The sequence below is a fragment of the Puma concolor genome, chromosome B4 (assembly GCF_028749965.1).
Source record: "Puma concolor isolate L17-30 chromosome B4, mPumCon1.1.hap2, whole genome shotgun sequence".
In the NCBI taxonomy this organism is placed as follows: domain Eukaryota; kingdom Metazoa; phylum Chordata; class Mammalia; order Carnivora; family Felidae; genus Puma; species Puma concolor.
The window spans coordinates 859,081-881,463 of record NC_141673.1 but is presented as its reverse complement, the minus strand read 5'-3'; the positions used below and the strand labels follow the sequence as shown (position 1 = coordinate 881,463).

Below are 22,383 nucleotides of genomic sequence, written 5' to 3'. Positions count from 1 at the left end.
AGCGTGGGGGGCTGCAGTGTGTTCCAGGGTAGCTGGGCTTGCGTGTCCTAGTCCGGCCCCTGGCACTGTCGGCTCAGCGTGTGTGTGTGTGTGTGTGTGTGTGTGTGTGTGTGTGTGTGGCCGCTTTACAGGGTGTATGGTGTTCTGGATTTCATTTGTATTTCCTTGATCTTTAAGTTTCTTAATTTTAATGTGGCCTGGTTTGTCCATCTTCCCTTGGTAGTTCTGTTTTGCTCTAAGTCAAGGTCGTAAGAATGTTTCTCCATCTTACGTTCTTTATTGTTTTGCCTTTAGCGTGACCGTCGATTTGGGGGATGGCGTGAACTAGGGTCAGGTGTCATTTTTTCCACACGGAGATCTAATTGTCGTGGCCCCATGTATTTAAAAGATCCTCCTGCTCGCTGCTCTCCAGCGTCTCCAGCGTCAAAAGTCTGCTGTGTGCAGACCTTGTGCGTGGGCCTGTCCCCGGGCTCTCCAGTCTCTGCCAGCCTGTTGGCCCCTGGAACCAACACCACAGCACCCTCGTCAACATAGTTTCATACGATTTGGGTTTTTAAGCCTTTTTAAAGTATAGCGCAGACGCAGAAACCAGGAAGTAAGTGTGTGGTTTGATGGGTTGTTATAAGGTGGACGCTTTTGTGACCATCACTTGGGTCAAGAAACGGACTTCTGCTGGCTCCCCAGACCCCTCATCCGTGTCTCCCCCACCGCCCCCCGCCGTCCTGACGGAAGTAACTGCCAGCCTGGCTTTTATGGCAAGTCCGTCCTTGCTTTTCTTCGTAGTTTTGTGACCGAATCACATACCTCCAAGTCCTAGTTAAGTTCTGCCCGTTGACTTAGATGGCATTTCAGTATTATCTGTAGCTCGCCCCCCACCTCTCGTGGAAGTTTTTTGTGGTTGGGCTTGTGGTTCTCACAGTCTGGATTTCGCTGATGGCGGTCCTCCCGTGTAGTGTCATCTCTCCCTGGTTTCCTGGGAAGGGGTAGTTGGATATAGAGGTTTAATCAGATTCGGGTTTGACTCGGCAAGGCTCCTTCACAGGGGTGTTGTGGTCCATCAGGAGACACCTAACGTGCAATGTCTTTCTTTCTCGATGTTGGCAGCCAACGATGCACGGACGACATGCGTTAATTCCAGACAAGTTACAAAATGGTGATGCTCCTGCTGAGTTACTGCAGCTGCGTGTATGAGCCGGACTTCCAGTAAGAGAAACCTGTCATCGTCATTTGGTTATGTAGGGCTCGGGTTCACATAGGACACCCGAGATAAATGCTTGATTCTTCTCTCTGCCAGGTTTCAAAATAATCAATCTTCTATCTTCCTCCAAAGGTGACCAGTTGAAGATTTTATTGTTGACTTATTTATTTTTTATTTTTGAGAGAGAGACAGACAGAGCATGCAAATTGGGTAGGTACAGAGAGAGAGACAGAGAGACAGAGAATCCCAAGGAGGCTCTGCGCTGTCATTACAGAGCCCGATGTGGGGCTTGAACTCATAAACCATGAGATCATGACCTGAGCTGAAGTCAGATGCTTAACCGACTGAGCCACCCAGGCGTCCCATGAACTCAGATTTAAGCATATTAAATGCGTTTTAAAGATTTTATTTTTGGGGCGCCTGGGTGGCTCAGTCGGTTAAGCGTCCGACTTCAGCTCAGGTCACCATCTCGTGGTCCGTGAGTTCGAGCCCCGCGTCGGGCTCTGGGCTGATGGCTCAGAGCCTGGAGCCTCCTTCCGATTCTGTGTCTCCCTCTCTCTCTGCCCCTCCCCCATTCATGCTCTGTCTCTCTCTGTCTTAAAAATAAATAAACGTTAAAAATAAATAAATAAATAAATAAATAAATAAATAAATAAATAAATAAATAAATAAAAATAAAGATTTTATTTTTAAGTAATCTCTACACCCAACATGGGGCTTGAACCCAGGTGCCCCAATAACAGTTTTTACGTGTCCTTTGCAATTGAAAGTCAGTTTGACTGGGGCACCCGGGTGGCTCAGTCGGTTGAGCGTCCGACTTCGGCTCAGGTCATGATCTCACAGTTTATGAGTTTGAGCCCCACGTTGGGCTCTGTGCTGACAGCTTGGAGCCTGGAACCTGCTTCGGATTCTGTGTCTCCCTCTCTCTCTGCCCCTCCCCCCCCACACACACACATACTCTCTCTCTCTCTCTCTCTCTCTCTCAAAAATAAATATAAACATTAAAAGATTTTTTTAAAAAGTCAGTTTGACTGGATATAGAGTCCTCGGCTCACATTTTCTTCCTTTGAATATCTTAAATATGTTATTCTCTTCTAGCATAAAACATTGTTGTCAGATGCATGGTAATTTTACTTTCTTTCCAATATAAGTGACTCTGTTTTTGGCCGGAATGGAATTCTCTTTTAGTGTTAATTGTTGGGCATGGATTCTCATCCACACGGCTTGCTCTGTCAATATGTAGGTTCACAAGTTTTACCTCGGGAAAGGTTTTTAAGTTTTCAGTGTTCTGTTCCCTTGCTTTGTCCCCTCTGACTTTGCGGGGAGGAGAGGGGCTCTCGTTACATGTGTGTTGTTGAATCTTCTCATCAGCCTTTCAGTCCATTTCTCTAGTCTTTTTTAGTCCTTTTTTTTTCCGTTAAAAAAAATTATTTTTCTTTGCTGTTTGTCTTAAGTGATCATTTGTGGAGTTTACTTGTTCTGATGGTGCTTCTAGCTTAGTTTTTATTCTTTTTTTCTTTTTAATGTTTGTTTATTTTTGAGAGAGAAGGTATGTAGGCAAGTGGGGGAGGAGCAGAGAGAGAGAGGGAGAGGGAATCCCAAGCAGGTTCCATGCTGTCAGCATAGCTCGAACCCATGAGCCGTGGGATCGTGACCTGAGCTGAAGTCAAGAGTGGGACACTCAACCGACTGAGCTACCCAGGCGCCCTGTAATATTTTCTTAGGATCCATAATCTCATCTCTGTATTCTCCTATCCTGACTTAGGTGGTTCTTTGTTTTATTTTTAAATATCTTTAGTTTCTTTTGAAATACATTACAGTTTTCATATAGTTTGATTTGAGGTTATGTTTTTCTGATGTGCTTTCATTATCTGTAGAGATGCTTTCTGCCTTTTTTTTTTTCCCCTAGAGAGAGAGAGAAAGAGAGAAAATGAGCAGGGAAGGGGCAGAGAGGAAGAGATTCCCAGGCAGGCTCTGTGCTGTCAGCATGGAGCTGGACACGGAGCTCGATCTCATGACCCTGGGATCATGACCTGAGCTGAAATCAAGAGTCAGAGGTGAACCACCTGAGCCCCCTATGGGGATGCTTTCTGCTCTTTGTTATTTTTTCTCTGATCCTTTTGTGAGGTTTGGCCATAATTCTCTCTATTGCTTATCGTATTAGTTTTCTGGTGCTGCTTTAACAAACTATCACAAACTTGGCTGAAATCAGTTTGGAGGTCACATCTGAGACGGGTGTCACTGGGCTTGAAATCAAGGTGTTGTTGGCAAGCTGCCTTTCTTTCTGGAGGTGCTAGTGGTGAGTCTGTTTCCTCACCTTTTACACTTTCTGGAGGACGCCCATATTCCGCGGCCGATGGGCACCCGTCGTCAGAGGCAACAGGGCCACGTCACGCGGCCCTCCTTCTGAAGGCGTCACTCCCTGTCTCTCTCCTGCCTCTTCCGCTGTAAAGACCCTTGTGATCGCACTGGGTCCATCCAAATAATCCAGGATGATCTTCCTGAACTCCACGTGCAGCCTGATTAAGAATTCCTCCTTACCGTGTAACCCAGCATACCCTGTCATTCTGTCTACCACGTTTATTTTTATATAGTACTAGCTTTTCTGAAATGTAAGGAGATACGACTCAGATAACGTTTTCTAGCTTCATGGTGCCCCCTCCCCTGCAGTCCTGTTGTACTGTGGGAGAAAATGTGGGGCTTCCTTTGCGTATGTAGTGATCCTTTCTTTCTTGCTGTTTTTGCCTGACTTCGGTATGGAGGTGGTGTGGCCTCTTTCTGCTCATTCTGCTGCAAAGTATTCCATCCTCTTCTGTTTTCAAAGAATTCATGGAGTGTCAGTAGTGTTTTTTCTGTAAATGTTTGATAAAATTCACCAGTAAAGCTATTCATTGGGCCTACGATTTTCTTTGTGGGAAGATTAAAAAAAATTTTTTTTAATGTGTATTTATTTTTGAGAGAGAGAGTGTGAGCGGGAGAGGGACAGAGAGAGAGGGAGACACAGAATCCAAAGCAGGCTTCAGGCTCTGAGCTGTCCCCACAGAGCTCAACGCGAGGCTCGAACCCATGGACCGTGAGATCATGACCTGAGCTGCAGTCGGACACTTAACCGACTGAGCCACCCAGGTACCCCTCTTCTTTTCTAATACAGGTATTTAAAGCTATAAATTTCTCTCTGAGCCCTTCAACATCTAAATTTTGGTGTGTTACTTTCATTTGGATGAAAATACTTTCTAATTTCCCTTGTAATTTCTTTCTGACACTCGGATCATTTAGAAATGTGCTTTTATTTCCAAATATTTATTGATTTCTCAAATTCCCTTCTGTTAGCGTTTTATAACCTAGCTGCATTGTGGGTGAAGGACACTTGTATAGTTTTAGCCCTTTGAAGTGTAACCCGTGTTTTCTGGCCATGTGGGCCATGTTGGGCAGGTGTGTCGAGGGCCGTGCTCCCCTGCTGGCCTTCCACGTGGCTGTTCTCGCTGACTTGCCTTCAAGTGTGCTGGTTCCTCTAGTGAATGTGTCCGTTGTCCTGCAGTTCAACATCCCATAATTCCTGCTTGGTTCTCTTTTATGATTTTTCTGTGTATGTTGACGTTTATTTGATGAGATGTTATATGTTTTATACATCGTCTGTGTACATTGTTTCCTTTAATTCAGCTCACACATTTATAATGCCCAATTTAAGGTCTTTGTCTAGCGGGGCGCCTAGGTGGCTCAGTCAGTTAAGCATTCGACTTTGGCTCAAGTCAGGATATCGCAGATTGTGAGTTTGAGCCCCATGTTGGAACCTGGAGCCTGCTTCAGATTCTGTGTCTCCCTCCCTCTCTGCCTCTCCTCCCCCCTCACATTCCGTCTCTCTATATCTCTCAGAAAAAGCATTTTAAAAAAGTCTTTGTCTAGTAAGTCTAACATCTGGGTCCTCTCAGGGACAGTTTCTTTTGACTGTTTTCCTCTGTGTATGGCCCATGCTTTCCTGCTTCTTTGCATGTTTTGTAATACTTTTGATTTTGTTGAAAACGACATCAGATCCTCCTCCCTCTCGTGTTTGTTTTTGTGGCTAGAGTTTTGTTTTAGTCTATTTCTTCCATGGCTTTCCCGAACTAATTCTAGAAAGTCTTGTGTTCTTTATAACGTTTGGCCACTGCTGTCTCTGCTTGGTGAGCCTAGTGGTCAGTTGGTTGGTCCGAGACTTCCTCCCCCCGACCCCCCACCCCTGGTCCGAGACCTCCTTAAACGCCTCGAGCCGGTGTGTCTGCCATCCCTGCCGGGGGCTGTGTGTGTGCGTCTGTCCCGGAGCACTCTGTCGTCACCTTCACCCTCTGCTTGCGGCCAGAGGGCAGGGGTTGGGGTGGCCGCTCACATCTTTCCTGGGCTCATGCACCGTTCTGCACATGCGTGTCCTCTGCATCCCTGGGAGTTGGCCGGAGTTTTTCAAAGCTCCCTGTAGACCTCTTGGTCCCCGGATCTTCCCTTTACACCTGTGACCAGGCGCTTGCTGGCCCCAGCTGGCCCTGCGGCCTTGGCAGCTGTTTTCAACAGACTCCCCGGGGAAAGGGTTTTTGTCACAAAGTGAGCTCTGAATCGGCTCACGTGACAGCCGTGCCCTGTGAATGGGGCTTTTCGAGGGACCCGTGACGGAGGTCAGGTAGCGGTCGAGCTGCCAAGTGGGACTCTGCAGGGCCGGTGCTTCCATGGCTCCCACGGGGAAGGAGGGTGGCAGTTCCGACGCCACAAGTTGTGTCCCGAGCCTCCGGTCACGCCCTGGAGTGCTGGCTGGTCTGATGCGGACGACGCGGATTCCAGAGGCCCTCGTCCTGACGCTCTGGAGCAGCAGCTGGCTTTCGGAGGCCCCTTCTCGACCCTTTGCTGCTTTTCTCCCCAAGCTGCTCCATTTAGTCCGTTCCCGGCAGTTTCACGCAGCTCTCTGCCCCGGAAGGAAGTCTTTGGCTGCTTGTTCCGCTCCAGCCTCTTTGGACCTCACCTCGGACTGCCGACACACATCAGCTTTGTCGAGGGGCAGAAAACGCCATCCTCCGGACGTCCGGTGAATACCTGCGGCTGCTTTGGGATTGCCATCATGTCAGACCCCGGGTGGCTCCGTCCCGTGTAGGTCTGCTACCTCTACACGTAGGCCTTGTACACGTTTTTGGTTTGTTCTCTGTGCTTCTATTTTGGAGTGAAGGAAATTGCTTGTTGGTTTTGCCTCGTTGGTGATGTCCTCCTCGAGATCTTGGTTTTGCTGTTCTAGTTCTGTGCTGTGTTATCGACAGAAACAAGTGAACCTAATTGTGTTTCAAAGGAATAAAATAACTATGTTTAAGAGGGAAGACCGACCCAAGAAACTCTTGGACCCAGTGCTAAACCCACAAGCCCAGACACATACGTTTATAAATCACCGTCTCGACTTCAAACGCTTGTTTTTCCTCCGTGGTCCGCGTTAGTATTCTGAAACTACTTTGTGGATGTTGTAGGATTGAGCAAATGGGTAAATCTTTAAGGATAGCGGGAGCCAGAAAAAGAAGCCACAGATGCAGAAAGGGGGAGGCTAGAAGGATCTGTGGTGTTGGGTTGAGGTGGGAGCTATCAGGGTGAACTACGGTTTTTATTCACGATGCACATGCGCGTAGGTTTGCGGGTGTCTTGATGGCTTTAGTTAATTCCATTGATCAGTTTCGAGAAGCACGGGTCCCCAGGTGTGAGGGGCGTACCGAGCACCCACCACCATTTTTATTATTCTTGTCGTCGTCTCCGCGTCACTGAGCTTCCCTGTGGGGCTGCGTTATTCCTGCCTGAAGGAACCCCATCCGCCTTTCCTTCGGTACAGGCACATTCGGCGTTTGCCTTGTCTGATGGGTTTCTATTTTAGATCAGTTTCTGCAGGAATATTTTTGCTGAGCGTTGAATTCTGGTTTGGCCTTTTTTCAGAACTTTGAAGGTACCATTCCTTTGTCTCCTGGTTCACATTGCTTCTCTTGAAAAGTCGGCAGTCCGTCTAATTGGGTTTTTTTTTTCCTTCTTAAAATAATTGTTATGGAAGTGAGAGATTAGGACGCGCCGTCACCCAGCTGCAGCAGCTGCTCGCTCGTGACCATTCGTTTAGCTGTATCCCCCCCTCAGTTATTTTGAAGCAAACACCAGAAACCCTATTTTACCTGGACGTGTGTCAGTAAGTGTCTTGAAAAGATAGCATTCTTTCAAAAGTTGTATCTGCAATACCTTTATCACAGCTTTAAAACTAACAGTAATCTCTACATCACATATCTGGTATCCAAATTTCCCACATTGTCTAAAAAATATTTTTATGTAGATTTGCTAGTTCAGGTCAGGATTCAAGTGGAATTTGTTTGTTAAGGAAACTGGGTTGTTTCCTGAAGAATTTCCTGTAATCTGGGTTTTGCTGATTTCATCACTCTGGTATTTTTGTTTTGTTTTTTGAACTTTTTAAGTTTATTTATTTATTTTGAGAGAGACAGAGACAGCACGAGTGGGGGAGGGTCAGAGAGAGAGGGAGACACAGGGAGAGAGGGAGCCGAAGCAGGCTCCAGGCTCTGAGCTGTCGGCACAGAGCCCAACGCGGGGCTCGAACCCACGAGCCGTGAGATCTTGACCTGAGCCGAAGTCGGATGCTTAACCAACTGAGTCACCCAGGCGCCCCACAAATTTAATTTCTTAAAGGCTATTCGGGTCATCTCTCTATTGAGTTTCGGTAATGTGTCTTTCCAGGAGTTTGTCGGTTTCCTAGAAGTTGCTGATTTTATGGTCATACAGTTGCTTGTGTATTCCCTTATCATCCTGACCATCTGCGAGGTCTAAGATGGTACCCCTCTTTCGTTCCTGGTGGTGGTGATGTCTGTCTTTGTGTAGAAGTTTGTCAATTTTATTGATTTTTCCAAAGAACCAGTGTTTGGTTTCATTGATTTCATGTCTTTTCTCTATTGTTTTCTTCTCTCTCTGCTTCCTTTGGGATTAAATTTGCTTTACTGTCCTTGTGATTTTTGTCTTTGACCCTTGGCTTAATATAGAAGGGTTATTGATTTGAACATATTTTGGGTTTTTCTAGATATCATTCTGTTGTTGGTTTCTCGTTCAGTCCCCCTCTTATCGGAGACCTTTCACATTTACGGACGTTTGCTTTATTGTCCTGGGACAGTTGATCTTGATGAATGTTCTGTATGTACCTGTAAATAACATGTGTTCTGTTTTTGTTGGTTGGACATTCAATAAATGTCACTCGGGGCATGTGATATAGTGTCCGTAAAACTCCTGTTATCTTTACTGACTGCTCGTTGAGCTGTTGCATTAGACGTGTTGAAATCTCTGTAATTGTGACTCACTGTAGTCTCCCTTTAGTTCTGTCCGGTGTGCACGTCTGATGAGCTGGCCCTCTGTCACTTTACGTAGCATCCCTGTTGTCCCTGGCACGTCCCTCTCAGTCTCCATCGGAGGCTAATGTGGCCACTGCAGCTTTCTGTGGATCAGTATCAGCGTGGTATGCCTTTTCCATCTTTGGCTCCTAACCTGTTTGTGTCTTTATGTTTAAAGTGTGTTTCTTGTTGGGGCGCCTGGGTGGCTCAGTCGGTTAAGCATCCGACTTCAGCCTAGATCACGATCTCATGGTTCGAGCCCCGCATCAGGCTCTGTGCTGACAGCTCAGAGCCTGGAGCCTGCTTTGGATTCTGTGTCTCCCTCTCTCTCTGCCCCTCACCTGCTCATGCTCTGTCTCTCCCTCTCAAAAGTATAAACATTAAAAAAGAAAAAAAAGTGTGTTTCTTGTAGGCAGAGTTAGTCTTGCTTTTTATTCAATCTGGCAGCCCCTGCCTTTTAGAAAGCATCTTTTTATCTGTGTGTCTAGGGAGGCTCTCTGGTTTCTCCTTTACTCTTACTCTGAGGTCACAGAATACTTCACTTCTGGCCACCAAATGTGTGGGGGCTTTTCCCCGCAGTGACCAGTTCTCCAGCTCCCACGGGGTGTCCTACAGCTGAACTCCGTTCTGACACCGTCTGCCTGGAGTCAGCGTCCCATCCCCCAGGGAGCGGCTCAGTCCCACAAGACTGCCCCCCCCCCTTCAGACGCCATTCCCAACTGGCAGGTTCCCGGGTTGCCCACAACTTCTGTCCGACTCGGCTCCAGATGACATTCCCGTGAGCCCCTTCTGGGGTTTGATAACCTGCTCGAGCAGCTCACAGAACTCAGGGGAACGCTTGCGCCATTCGTCCGTCGATCACGTAGGGAAGGTTTAGACGAAGGATACAGACGAACAGCAGACAGAGAGGTGCAGGGTGTGTGCGGGGAGGGTCCCACGCACAGGAGCTTCTGTCCTTGTGGACTTGGGGCGCGTCACCCTCCCGGCACACGGACGTGCTCACCAACCGACAAGTTCCCTGGAGCCCACACTTTGGGGATTTTTATGGAGGTTTTATCACATCGGCGTGATCAGTTATTAACTGGATCCCCCAGCCCGTCCCCCTCTCTGGAGAATGGGGAGCAGGGGTGAAAATCCCAGCTTCTAATCATGGTGTGGTCTTTCTGGTGACCAGTGCCCACCCGGGAGTCCACCCAGAGTCGCCTCATTAGAACAGAAGACACTCTGGAGCGCCTGGGTAGCTCGGTCGGTTAAGCGTCCAACTTCGGCCTAGGTCACGATCTCGCGATTTGTGAGTTTGAGCCCCGCATCAGGCTTGGTGCTGACAGCTCGGAACCTTGAGCCTGCTTTGGATCCTGTGTCTCCCTCTCTCTCTGCCCCTCCCCCACTCATGCTCTGCCTCTCAAAAATAAACAAACATTTAAAAGAATTAAAAATAAATAGACATTTAAAAAAAAGAAAAAACACCCAGCCTAGTAAAAGCTCAGGCAAATACTTCACAAAGACACAAACGGCAGAAAGCCACGTAAGAGACTCAGCATTGTCAGGCTTTGAGGAACATCACTTCGATTTCTGCGCATGTTTGTTAACACTTTTTCTTTATCTCTTTCTTACTATTATGTTTTAGTGCTAGCCCTCCTGGTGGGTACAGAGTGATCTCTCCCTGTGTGTTTGGTTTGTACTTCCATAACGATTAATGGTGTGGAGGATCTTTGTGTATCTTCCTTGGAGAAAGTCTAGTCCAGCCCTCTGCCCATTTTGAATTGGGTCATTGTTGAGTTGTAGGAGTTGTTTGTTTCTCCTGGGTATTAAGTCCTTCTCAAATACATGATTTGCAAATATTTTCTCTCATTCTGCATTTTTTCACCCAAGAATCTCATTTAATACACAAAGTTGTTTGATTTTTTTTTTAAGTTTATTTTGTGAGAGAGAGCGTGAGCAGGGGAAGAGCAGAGAGTGAGGGAGAGAGAGAGAATCCCAAGCAGGCTCTGCTCAGCATGGAGCCCGATGTGGGGCTCGATCCCATGACTTTGAGATCATGACCTAAGGTGATACAAGAGTTGGATGCTCAACTGACTGAGCCACCCAGGTGCCCCTGATGCACAAATTTTAAATTTCTCAGTTTTTTTCTTTTTGTTTCATCCTGTTTTATTTTTATTTTTTATTTTTTTTAACATTTATTTATTTTTGAGACAGAGACAGAGCATGAACGGGGGGAGGGTCAGAGAGAGAGAGGGAGACACAGAATCAGAAGCAGGCTCCAGGGTCTGAGCTGTCAGCACAGAGCCCGACGCGGGGCTTCAACTCACGGAGCACGAGATCACAGCCTGAGCTGAAGTCGGACACTTAACCGACGGAGCCACCCAAGGCGCCCCCTTCCTGTTTTATTTTTATCGCTGTGTCTTCATAATTATTGATCTTTCGTTGTGTTTAAATTGCTGTTAACCCCATCTGGTATATTTTTCATTTCAAATACTGTATTTTCGTCTCCAGAAATTTCATTTATAGTTTCCCCTTATCACATTTATCATTTTGTTTACCTCAAATGATATGTTCATAATACCTGTTTTAACGCTCTTCTAATTTTATCATCTATGTCATAGCTGGGTCTCTGTCTGCTGATGGTTGTCTCCGGTTAGGGGTCACGTTCCGCTTTCTCGTGCATCTGGTAATTTTTGTTTGATGTCGGCCATTTTGAACACATTTTTCCTTTATTGGGCGCGGGACGTCATACATTCCTTTCGGTGCCGCTGAGGCTTGTTTTGGGGTACGACTACGTTAGCTGCAGTGTGCCCCTCTTTGGCTTGTTCGGGCGGCCTTTCTTCTCAGCCTCCTGCTGGGTTTCTTGCTGTTTCCTCTTGGGAGCCCAGGCGGTCCTTCCATCAGCTTTTCCCACAGATCCTCCAAGAACGGTTTCCTTAAATTGACGCAGATCCATCAGCCTAGGACGACAAGGGAACCCTGTACGGATCTCCCGGGCTCTGTGAGCAGCTTCCGGCCAGACTACGCAGGGGGAGCACCGGGGCCGCGTCGGGTCCCGCTCCCTGCACGGTAGGCTGTGCTCAAGGCGGCGAGCTTGACCGTCGCTCTCCGCGTCCTGGATCGCCGTCCCGTGCTTCCAATTTCCCTCTCGTCCCACGTCTGGAAAACATCATTTTGGGTGTTTTATCTGGTGTGCCGGTTGTCGAATGTGAGCGGGTAAGCCCCCCTCCTTCGTGGCCAGAAGCAGAACTCCCTGTAGGTCCTCCAGTTCCATTCTTCTTCAAAATACATATAACCTGTAAAGTGTGTGTTAATCGGCTGTTTGTGTTACATTTATCATACACCACGTTCTTACAGTAAGGTGAGCTAGAGAAAGGAAAATGTTAAGAAAATCCTAAGGAAGAGAAAATACTTACAGCGCTGTACTGTGGTTACTGGGAAGCAAATGTGTGTATAAGTGGTCCTCAAACCCATGTTGTTCAGGGTCACTGTGTTTTTCCGTCAACTGTAGGCTATTTGTAGTTGTTTTGGGGGAGTCAGAAGTTACATGCAGATTTTTGACTGGGGCTCGGCCCCCCGCACCTGCCTGTGTTATACAAGAGTAAATTATTATTTTATTTATTCCTGGTTCTTTATATTTCCATATAAATTGTCAGCTGTGCTTATCAGCTATGGCAAAAAAAGAAGAAATTGGGGGATTTTGATTGGAATTGTACTGAATTTATAGGTCAGCTCAGGAAACACTGATGTCTTACCAATATTGGATTTTCCACATCGTGAACTCCGTCTATTTAGTATTGTTTCAGTGTTCAGCCTATGGTCTTACACACATTTTCATGTTATCTGTACACATTTTATATTTTTATATGTTAAATGTAGAATTTAAAAATTTTTCTCTTTCAATTATTTCTCTATACAAAAACAATTGCTTTGTATCTCATAATTTTCTAAATGACTTATTATTTTTAGTAGATTCCTTACGATTTTACCCACACAAACATGTTTATTATGAATGAAGACAGTTTTACATCTACGTTTTCAGTTCGTACGTCTTTTGTTTCTTCTCTTTGACTCACCACCCTGGCTCCTGCTGCCAGTGTGGTGCCAACTGGATGCAAGGAGAACAAACACCCTTGTCCTGTGCTGATCTTGGGGGGATGGCGCTCCGCCTTTGTCAGTAGCATGCGTGATATTGGCCCTAGGCTGTTTTTGTATGTCCTTTATCAGGTTGATAAAGTTTTCTTTTGGTTTTCATTTGCTGAGAATTTTTATCATGAATGGGTATGGAATTAAAAAGTTTTTTTTAACATTTATTCACCTTTGAGAGACAGAGAGTGAACAGGGGAGGGGCAGAGAGAGAGAGAGAGACACACACACACACACATACACACACACACACAGAATCAGAAGTAGGCTCCAGGCTCCAAGCTGTCAGCACAGAGCCCGACGCGGGGCTTGAACCCACGAACCGTGAGACCATGACCTGAGCTGAAGTCAGACACTTAACCGACTGAGCCACCCAGGCGCCCTTGGGTGTTGAATTATATCCAATGTTTTTTCTGCGTCTACTGAAATGATGGTATGGTTTTTGTTCATTTTCCTTACTGTGGTGAATTGTATTGACTTATTTTCAAATGTTAAATGAACTTTGTAGTCCTGGATTAGCCCTGTTTAGTCCTGGTGTGTGACACGTTTTTACTACTGAATCTGATCTGTTAAAATTTTAAAAGGAATTTTCATTTACTTTTATGAGAGTTGTTGGTCTTTAATTTTAAAATCTTTTTATTTAAGGGGGCGCTTGGGTGGCTTAGTCAGTTAAACATCCAGTTCTTGATCATCCACTCGGGTCATGATCTCGGAGTTTGTGGGTTCAAGCCCCACATCAGGCTTTGCGCTGACAGCATGGAGCCTGCTTGGGATTCTCTCTCTCTCTCTCTCTCTGCCCCTCCCCTGCACTTATGCTCTCTCTCAAAAATAAACATTACAAAATACCTTTTTCATTATGGAAAATTCGAGCATACCCACAAGTAGAGAGAACCGTAAAGTGCCCCCAGTGACCCCACCCTGTGCCTGCTCCATGATCGTCCATACGTGGTCAGTCTCGCTCCATCTGTAGCTTCTGCCCGCCCCCACCCCAAACTGGATTATTCTGAGGCAAAACCCCAGCAGCGTATCGCTTCATCTGTCAATACTTGAACATAAAAGACCAAACACCATTTTCCCTCTCCACATAAATACTTTCTTAATAGATTCAGAGGCTCACTTAGTGTTCAGGTTTCTCCAGTTGTCTTCATAATTTTTTAGATTTATGTTTTTTGGATTCCAGCTAGTCTCACCGCATGATGTCTCTCTCCCACCCTCTTTGTTCTTCGCTTTCATTAACGTGTCAGTTTGGATCAAGATTCAGATAATTGCTCCGCTCGGTCTGTGTGGTGTATTTTATGCTTGCATGTATTTCCACATCTGTCCGTCGTTCTGGACACTGTCAGGAGCCCATCAGATGCCACCTCTCCGTCCCCACCTGCTTCTCAACCGTGTGACTAGCCGGCACGCCGTGTCTCCCGTCTGCTCCCGTGGCAGCGCTGCCTTCTTGGGAACTTCTTTGGATCCGTCTTCAGGATTATTTTTTCCTTCAGCTGCTTTTAATCACCCATTTCCCTTTATTTTGATTCTATAGTTACGCATTTATAATTTCTTTCTATTGAGATGTCATTCACACACCACAGGGTAAACCTTTCTGCGGTATATTGGTAAGGTTGCAACTGATCCCAGAATTTGTAATCGCCCCGGAGGAAGCCCCCAGCCCATCAGCAGTATTGCCGTTGTGCTCCCGCACCCCCTGGCCTCTTCTCCCCTCCTCTGTCTCTCTCTGAACATTTCGTATGAATTCGGGCACACGGTGTGCCGTCTTCTATGTCTGGTTCCTGTAGCTCGATGACCTCGAGGTTCGTCTGTGTCGTGGTGAGCACGGTCTTGCCATTAGAGGAATACGTCACATTTTTCATCTACTCATGGGTGTGGGGGGGGGGCGGTCGTGTCCGCTTTTTGTCTGATGCCGTCCACGTACAGGTTTTTGAGTGAACACACATCTTCACTTCTCGGTATTTACACAGAAGCGGGATTGCTGGGTCACGGGCGACTTTACGTTTGAGACGCTGCCGGAGCGGTTTTCGAAGGGGCCACACCGCCTTCATCCCCACCGGTGGTGGATGAGTGTTTTTCCACATCTGTGTCCGTGCTTGTCACTGGCTGTCTTTTTGATTTCAGCCGTCCTGGTGGGTGTCTCATTGATGTTTTGATTTTATATATACTCATAATTCTAATTCTTAAAAAGTCTCCTCCAAATCCGGGTTTTCGTTTTTATAGCGTCATACTTTTTGCTCATTTTTCTTCGTTCTCTGTGTTTTCTGTGTAATTATACGTGTGAACCGTGTAATTACATACAGTGTCCTGGAAATGCAGTTTGTGTAGTTCTCTTGCACTCTTTGCCGACTCCCACCCCCGGTGGCCTGCTCCTGTGTGCTTACTGATACTGATTCACAGGCTTATTTTTTATTCTGACCATTTGGCCGAACTTTGTGGAGTTCGTTCTTTGGGATGCTTTCTGAAAAACCCGTGTTTGCTTCTGGTGAGAATAGCCGTTTTGAAAAGCGTGCACAGTGCCTCAGGGCGACCGTCCACCCTGCTCTGCCCGGCAGGCTCACGTGAGCAGGTCTTGCGGCATCCCCTTCGACCGTGCTTCCTTCTCTCAGAAGCGCGCTGGTCCGGAACGCCTTCTGGGCCGGCGTCGCCGCTGTGGCTCCTGCACTCGGCGATGGCTCGCCTGCTCGGTGTGGCCGCCGGTGGGCACTGCCCGTGGACAGCCTCGGTCTGCACGGCAGGGCCCGGCTCAGCCCCCGCTCAGGCGTCCGTGTCTGTGTGCCCGGCCACACGTTGACGGGTGAGGTGGAGGGGCCGGGCAGCTGGCCGAGGCAGGGGTACAGACCGGGTGGCTCTCGGCACTCACATCCCACCGGCACCACCGCCCGTGGCCAGAGGCCCCGGCAGGAGGGCCGTCCGCCCCTGCGGGGAGTGGCTGGCTGGCGCTGGCTCCGGCAGACCCGAGATGGCCAGCTGGCCCTGGCCGGGCCTGAGCTGGAGCCCCAGGGCCCGGGCCGTCCTGCAGCTGCTGTGACGAGGACGAAGTGTTCCTCAGCATGTGTTGGGACGCAGGCCCCGCCGGCTGGCACCTCGTCAGATGGTCAGCCCTGGGCACCCGGTGCCCTTTGGCGGCCTCATCCAGGCCGTGCTGGCCCCGGGTGGGCCGGGTGGGCCCGTGGTGGCCGAGGACGCTGTGTCTGCACAGACGCTGGAGGCCACGGAGTAAGTCTGGGGCCAGACAGTAACCGCGTCCCCTCCCCGGGCCGCTTGGATGCCGAGGCAGCACCTGGGCCAGACCCCAGCCCAGCAGGCCCGGGCAGCCAGCAAGTGACCCCACGGGGCTGGCGCGCGAGCGCTGCTCTGGGCTTGGCACGGCCTCCCAGCCAGGCAGGGCCCCAGCGCCCTGGGCGGCTCGGGTTTGGCCGAGTGTCGCTGAGGGGGCCTGTCCTCCCTGACCCGGGGCCTCCGTGGCCACCCCGTGTGACACACACCCCTCTCTTCCCGCAGGTTGTTCGCTTCGCGCTTCCTTGATTTCTCCTTGTTGGTTTTTATTTGGGGGCTGGCTGAGCCAAAGCGTCAGAAATCTGCCTTTTGTCTTCCCGTGGGCCATTCTGGTTTTGATTTATGTATAGTTTTAAGTTTTTGTGCAGGTTGTATTTATAATAAACCCCTGGTTGTCGTAGCAAAAAAAGTAAGCTTCTTGTACTTTGCCGGGGTCCACTCTTCAATGGGAAGCGCGCTGGTGCTGGTATTTGTGCCCCCTTCCTGTACTTTCCCATTAGCTGCTCCCTCCCCCACGTGAGCCCCACGTGAGCCCCACGTGTCCACTTTGTCCCTGTGTGCTGACCCCACCTCCTGTTCCCACCCATCCTGCCCACGCGCCTGCCTTCGCGGTTGCAGACCGGCTCCCGACGTCTGCGCAGCGTTCGGGTTCCCAGGGGCCGATCCCACCCCCCGCCTGGTGCCCGGTGCCCAGCCCGGTGCCCGTGTGGCACTGCGGCACTCGGGGTGGACGCTGCTCGGCCCTCGTGGACTCGGCTCCCCTCTTAGATGCTGGGAGTCCCCGCTCTCTCTGTTCTGTTCGGTGTTGAGTCTGTGACCTGATGACCTGACAGGTTAGCAGGGTTCAGTCCCTGCTCTGCGTATCGGCTCTTAGGGCAGGGCGGGAAGAGGGAGGGTCTCCGGCGGCTCCTTGTACCGGGGACCCAGCGGCCTTTTATGCCATCTTAGCGTGTTTTCAGTCCTGCAGCCCTTTATGAACAGGCAGTTGGAATTTAAATTCACGTCTTTATCTTGTGCTTATTTTGCAGTTTTAGGGTATTTTCCTCATATAAGTGGATTGTAAAACGTCAAGGAACAAGTTTTTTAATGTTAATTCACCATCATAGAATCTTTTCTTTGCGCGTTGCTGATCCGTTCACAACAACAGTATAGACTTGAAATGTATGATTCAGGTCAGAGCTAACCTTCGTTTCGTCTCCTTTGATAGATCATGCACAAGGGTCATCGTGCTGTCAGGATGACGGCGCTCCGGTCTCCGAGACAGGACGCGGGTCTGCGCTGCGTCAGCTGGTGTCTGTGCCGAGCGGCGGGCCGTACTGGGGCCCCTGGCAGGCGGTGCTCCGCGCCCTGAGATGAGACGGCACGCTCACCGGTCACAGGCCCTCTTCTCCAGTCGGACTGACGATCGGCCACACTCATGCGCGTCCGGGAAGACGGCATCGTCTTGAAAAAGCTGAAGGCGACGTACGTCTGGGGGTGCGGATGCGCCTTTGGGTCAGGTTTTCGCCCACCTAAGGTAACGCGACGAGGCAGCCAGAATAGTTATGGTCAGTCATGGAGAATAGCCAGGAGCCTCGTCCCAAAGGGGATGGCCAGTTTGTTTCTGCCAAAAGAAATTTTAAAATAGAAGGGGAAGATGTTCGACTCCCGAATCACGGTCTGGAAGGAGTGGAGTTTAAAAGCGAGCAGGACAGGAAGCGGGCCGACGGCGGCGGGGAGCGGGCGGAGGCCGGGGAGGCGGGCGGGGGCCGCGGGCGCCCCGGCCAGCGCCTCCCTGCCGACCGGGAGGAGGAGTACGGGTCCCTGTTCTCCCAGTACAGCGGCACGCTGTACGACGTGGCCATGGAGGCCGTGACGCAGAGCCTGCTCTCCGGCCGGGGCGCGAGCTCCCGGAAGAAGTCTCCGGCCTGGAAGCATTTCTTCATCTCCCCCCGGGACAGCACGAAGGCCATCTGCACGTACTGCATGAAGGAGTTCAGCCGCGGGAAGAACGAGAAGGACTTGAGCACCAGCTGCCTCATGAGGCACGTGAGGAGGGCGCACCCCACGGTGCTCGTCCCGGAGAACGGCGGCGTGCCGGCCCCGCCCTCCCTCTCGCCGCCTCCGCTGCGGCTGCCGCCGGCGCCCGCCGACACCGGGGACCCGGGCACCGTGCTCTCGCCCGCCAGGCTCGCCCCCGGACCGGCGTCCAAGGTCCCTTCCCGCGACGACGTGGCGGAGGAGTCCGCGGTCTCCCCCGAGGAAGTGCCCTCCGACGCGTCCGCCTCCGAGAAGGTGGGCAGGGAGGAGGCCCCGGGGGGGCCGCCGCCCCTCCCCACCCTCCACTGCGAGGAGACCTCGGACAGCGGCCCGGAGAGAAACCCCCCGCTCCCGAAGAGCGCGTCCGGGTCCCGGCGGCGGTCTGCCGTGTGGAAGCACTTCTACCTGTCGCCGCTGGACAACTCCAAGGCCGTGTGCATCCACTGCATGAACGAGTTCAGCAGAGGGAAGAACGGGAAGGACCTGGGCACCAGCTGCCTCATCAGGCACATGTGGCGGGCGCACCGCTCCGTCGTGCTGCAGGAGAACGGGGGCGGCCCGGGCATCCCGCCCCCGTACGCCGCGCCCCCCACGCTGCTGCCCGCCCTGCCGCCCCCAGAGGGGGGCCCGGGCTCCGTGTCGTCCTCGCCCGGGACGCTGGCCCAGGAGTCCCCCTCCGCGTCCCCCGACCGGCCGGCCGAGGACTCGCAGGGGCGTCTGAACCCCGGGGACGCGCTCCCGGAGGACGCGTCGGCCCTGTCCTCTGACGACGTGGGCGAGGCCTTGCTGGCGTCCTCCCCCGAGAAGCCGCAGGGAGACGGGCTGAGCCCCGGCCTGTTGGAGTCCGGCGCCGTGTTCCAGCAGAACAAGAAGGTCATGAAGAGGCTGAAGTCGGAGGTTTGGCACCACTTCTCGCTGGCGCCCACGGACAGCCTCAAGGCGGTGTGCCGACACTGCACCTGTGTCATCAGCCGGGGGAAGAGGGGAGACGTGGGCACCAGCTGTCTGATGAGGCACCTCTACCGACGCCACCCCGAGGTCGTGGGGAGCCAGAAGGGCTTGCTGGGTGCGGGTTTGGCAGATTCTCCGTACGCGACCTTGGCCTCCGCGGAGGGTTCCTCCTCCAAGTTGACGGACCTGCCGGCGACGGTTACCAAACACAATCAAGTTATGTTTCCCATTCACAGCAAAAAGACCTCCAAGCTATGGAATCACTTCTCTGTCTGCTCCGCAGACCCCACGAAAGTCGTGTGCTTGCACTGCGGCCGCACGATAAGCAGGGGCAAGAAGCCCACCAACCTGGGCACCAGCTGCCTTCTGCGGCACCTGCAGAGGTTCCACGGCAGCGCGCTGAAGGTGGACGCGCCCAGGGCCGCGCGGCCCTCCTCACCCGGCCTCCGCGGGCCCCTGGGCGCAGAGCTGTCGGGAGCTTCTTCCTTGGATGACACCGCCGAGAAGTTTTATGATTCCCACCCAGTTGCCAAAAAAATCACAAGTCTCATAGCCGAAATGATTGCACTTGACCTCCAGCCATATTCTTTTGTAGACAATGTTGGCTTTAACAGGCTGCTCGAATACTTGAAACCTCAGTACTCCCTGCCCTCGCCCTCCTACTTCTCCAGGACCGCCATCCCAGGCATGTACGATAATGTGAAGCAGATAGTTATGTCCCACCTGAAGGAGGCGGAGAGCGGCGTGGTCCACTTCACGTCTGGAATATGGATGAGTAACCAGACCCGCGAGTACCTGACGCTCACCGCGCACTGGGTCACCTTCGCGTCGTCGGCCCGGCCGTACCGTGAGGACCGCCACTGCTCGGCCCTGCTGGACGTGTCGCAGGTCGACTGTGACTACGGCGGCAACGGCATCAGGAAGCAGCTCGAGTGCTGGTGGGAGGCCTGGGTGACGTCCCCCGGCCTTCAGGTCGGGATCACGGTCACCGACAACCCGAGCATAGGGAAGACGCTGAGCGAAGGGGAGCGAGCGAGCGTGCAGTGCTTCAGCCACACGGTCGACCTCGTGGTCGGTGAGGCCATCAAGAGCCAGCGGATGGTCCAGAATCTGCTTAGCATCGCGCGGAAGATATGTGAGCGGGTCCATCGGTCGCCCAAAGCGAAGGAGAAGCTGGCGGAGCTGCAGAAGGAGTACGCGCTGCCCCAGCGCCACCTCATTCAGGACGTCCCGTCCAGGTGGAACACGTCCTTCCACATGCTCGAGCGGCTCATTGAGCAGAAGCGGGCGATCAACGAGATGTCCGTCGAGTGCAACTTCAGAGAGCTGATCAGCTGCGACCAGTGGGAGGTCATGCAGTCCGTGTGCCACGCGCTGAAGCCCTTCGACGCCGCGAGCCGGGAGATGAGCGCGCACGCGTCCACGCTCGGCCAGGTCATCCCCATGATCCACATCCTCAACAGGAAGATCGAGATGCTCTTCGAGGAGACCATGGGCATCGACACCATGCTCAAGTCTCTGAAGGAAGCCATGGTGAGCCGGCTGGCCGCCACGCTCCACGACCCCAGGTACGTCTTTGCCACGCTGCTGGACCCCCGCTACAAGGCCTCCCTGTTCTCAGAAGAGGAGGCCATGCAGTACAAGCAGGATCTAATCAGGGAACTGGAGGAGCTCAACTCTACCTCAGAGGATGTGCCCGTCTCCAACGGGTGCCACCCAGGCTCCCCCTCCAGAGACTCGGTTGGGGAGGAAGACCTGTGGTCGCTCGTGGCCAAGATGACCAGGAAGGGCCCCAAGGAGAAGACGAAGGTGCCCGAGGACATGGTGCTTGCGTATCTGGAGGAGGAGGTGCTCGAACACAGCTGTGACCCCCTCACCTACTGGAGCCTGAAGAGGTCGGCCTGGCCGGGCCTCTCCGCTCTGGCCGTCAGGTTTCTGGGCTGCCCCCCGAGCATCGTCCCTTCCGAAAGGCTGTTCGGCACACCCACCGAGAACGGAGGCTTTGGCCAGTCCAGGCTCACGATGGAACACTTCGAAAAACTCATCTTTTTGAAAGTGAATCTTCCCTTAATATACTTTCAGTATTGAAACTCACCGCGGAGCCACCGAACGGAAAATACTGTTGGTTATTAGGCACCAGCTGTTTGTCCCCGGGTGGTGGCGCGCTCGGGGAGTGGGGGTGGGGGCGTGTGGGACGCCGCGGCCGGCACCCTGAGGTGGCACGAGCCTCACCGTCCAGCTTCACTGTAATGTCTCCGTGTGCCTTACTCCCAGCACCGCAGGCCGGGTGTCACCGCGGGCTCTCGGCCCGCTACAGAGAGCCTGTCTTGCCGATCATGAAATACGATGACTAGGGTTTCATTCATAACTGTAAAGTTTTTTAAAAGTTGGGGGTTAGTAATTTGTTTTACTAGACTGGCAGAGAAGATGTAAACGATTTTATCCTGTAGGCTTTTTATTCAATTATGTAAAAACCACAAATCAGGTACTGTATTTTAGTTAAAAAATTGCTTTAATTCAACAAAACAGCTTTTGTGGCTGTTTAATGAAATCTGTAAATAGGAGGTGGAGTTCAAGCCATCCTGGCTGAGCAGTTTTTAACTGCAGGCTCTATAAAGTATGTTGAGGAGTACAGAGAATATTCTGGAACATACCTGTTTACTGCAACAGAGGTGTGGCATTTGAAGACAAAATTAAGTTTAGATGTGTCCCGCGATGTTGGTTGTGTAGTGATGTGGTAAAGAGAGGGTTCCGGTTCATGCTTTTCATTCAGGTTTTACACGGTCGGCTCGCTCAGAGATGCCCCGACCGCTGATCACGAGCCCCCGGACGCCTGCCGTGGGCCACACGCAGTGGCCAGTTCACGGCGATCCTGTCGGGGACGCCCCGAGCCTCGGACCTGGTGTCGCGACACCACGAAGCTATCCTTTGAAATTTGTGCACTGACCCCGCTGACCCCACTTTGATCAAATTATGTATAAAATTCTTTTTAGAAGAGATGGCTTATTAACAGGGAAGAAGATTGTTATATCGCAGTTGTAAGAATAGCCTTAGGTGTTTAGATTTTTTTATATATAATAGGGAAGAGTCAGCCATCACGGGGGCGTTTCAGAATCCCAAGGACATCAGAATGAAGCGTCAGTTGTCAGATTGTTTGAACAATGATACGTCTTCAGAGTTTTTGCTGCAACGTCCAGAAAAGGGTTCATTTTCCTATGTCAAACCAATTAAATGTTCTGGATGAAGCAAGTCACTTGTTTGCCTGTGACCTTTTAGAAAAATTGTTTTGTTAAAAACCTGTACCTGTTATTAATCTGGATTTGCATTGACTATGTTTTAGTGTATTTATAAACGGCGAACTCAGTTTCTGAAATTAAACTTTTTATTTGCAATTTTCTGCTGGAGGACACTGGCTTTTTATTCTTAGGGTGACAGAAGGGTCCT

General features: G+C 51.0%; 1 protein-coding gene across 2 annotated transcripts in view; it reads left to right on the top strand.

Moving 5' to 3' along the window:
• The window catches only part of ZBED4 (zinc finger BED-type containing 4), a 30,425-nt gene extending 8,094 nt beyond the window's left edge, over positions 1 to 22,331 (top strand). Inside the window, exons 2-3 of one of the 2 annotated variants that reach the window (XM_086711958.1) lie at positions 1,105 to 1,203; positions 17,177 to 22,331. In XM_086711958.1, coding sequence (XP_086568084.1) covers positions 17,524 to 21,027 — 3,504 coding nt within the window. In that variant the 5' untranslated portion in view covers positions 1,105 to 1,203; positions 17,177 to 17,523 and the 3' untranslated portion in view covers positions 21,028 to 22,331. The remainder of the gene's footprint in view (positions 1 to 1,104; positions 1,204 to 17,176) is intronic. The other variant, XM_086711957.1, reaches the window with a different exon arrangement.
• The last annotated feature ends 52 nt before the right edge of the window (positions 22,332 to 22,383 follow it).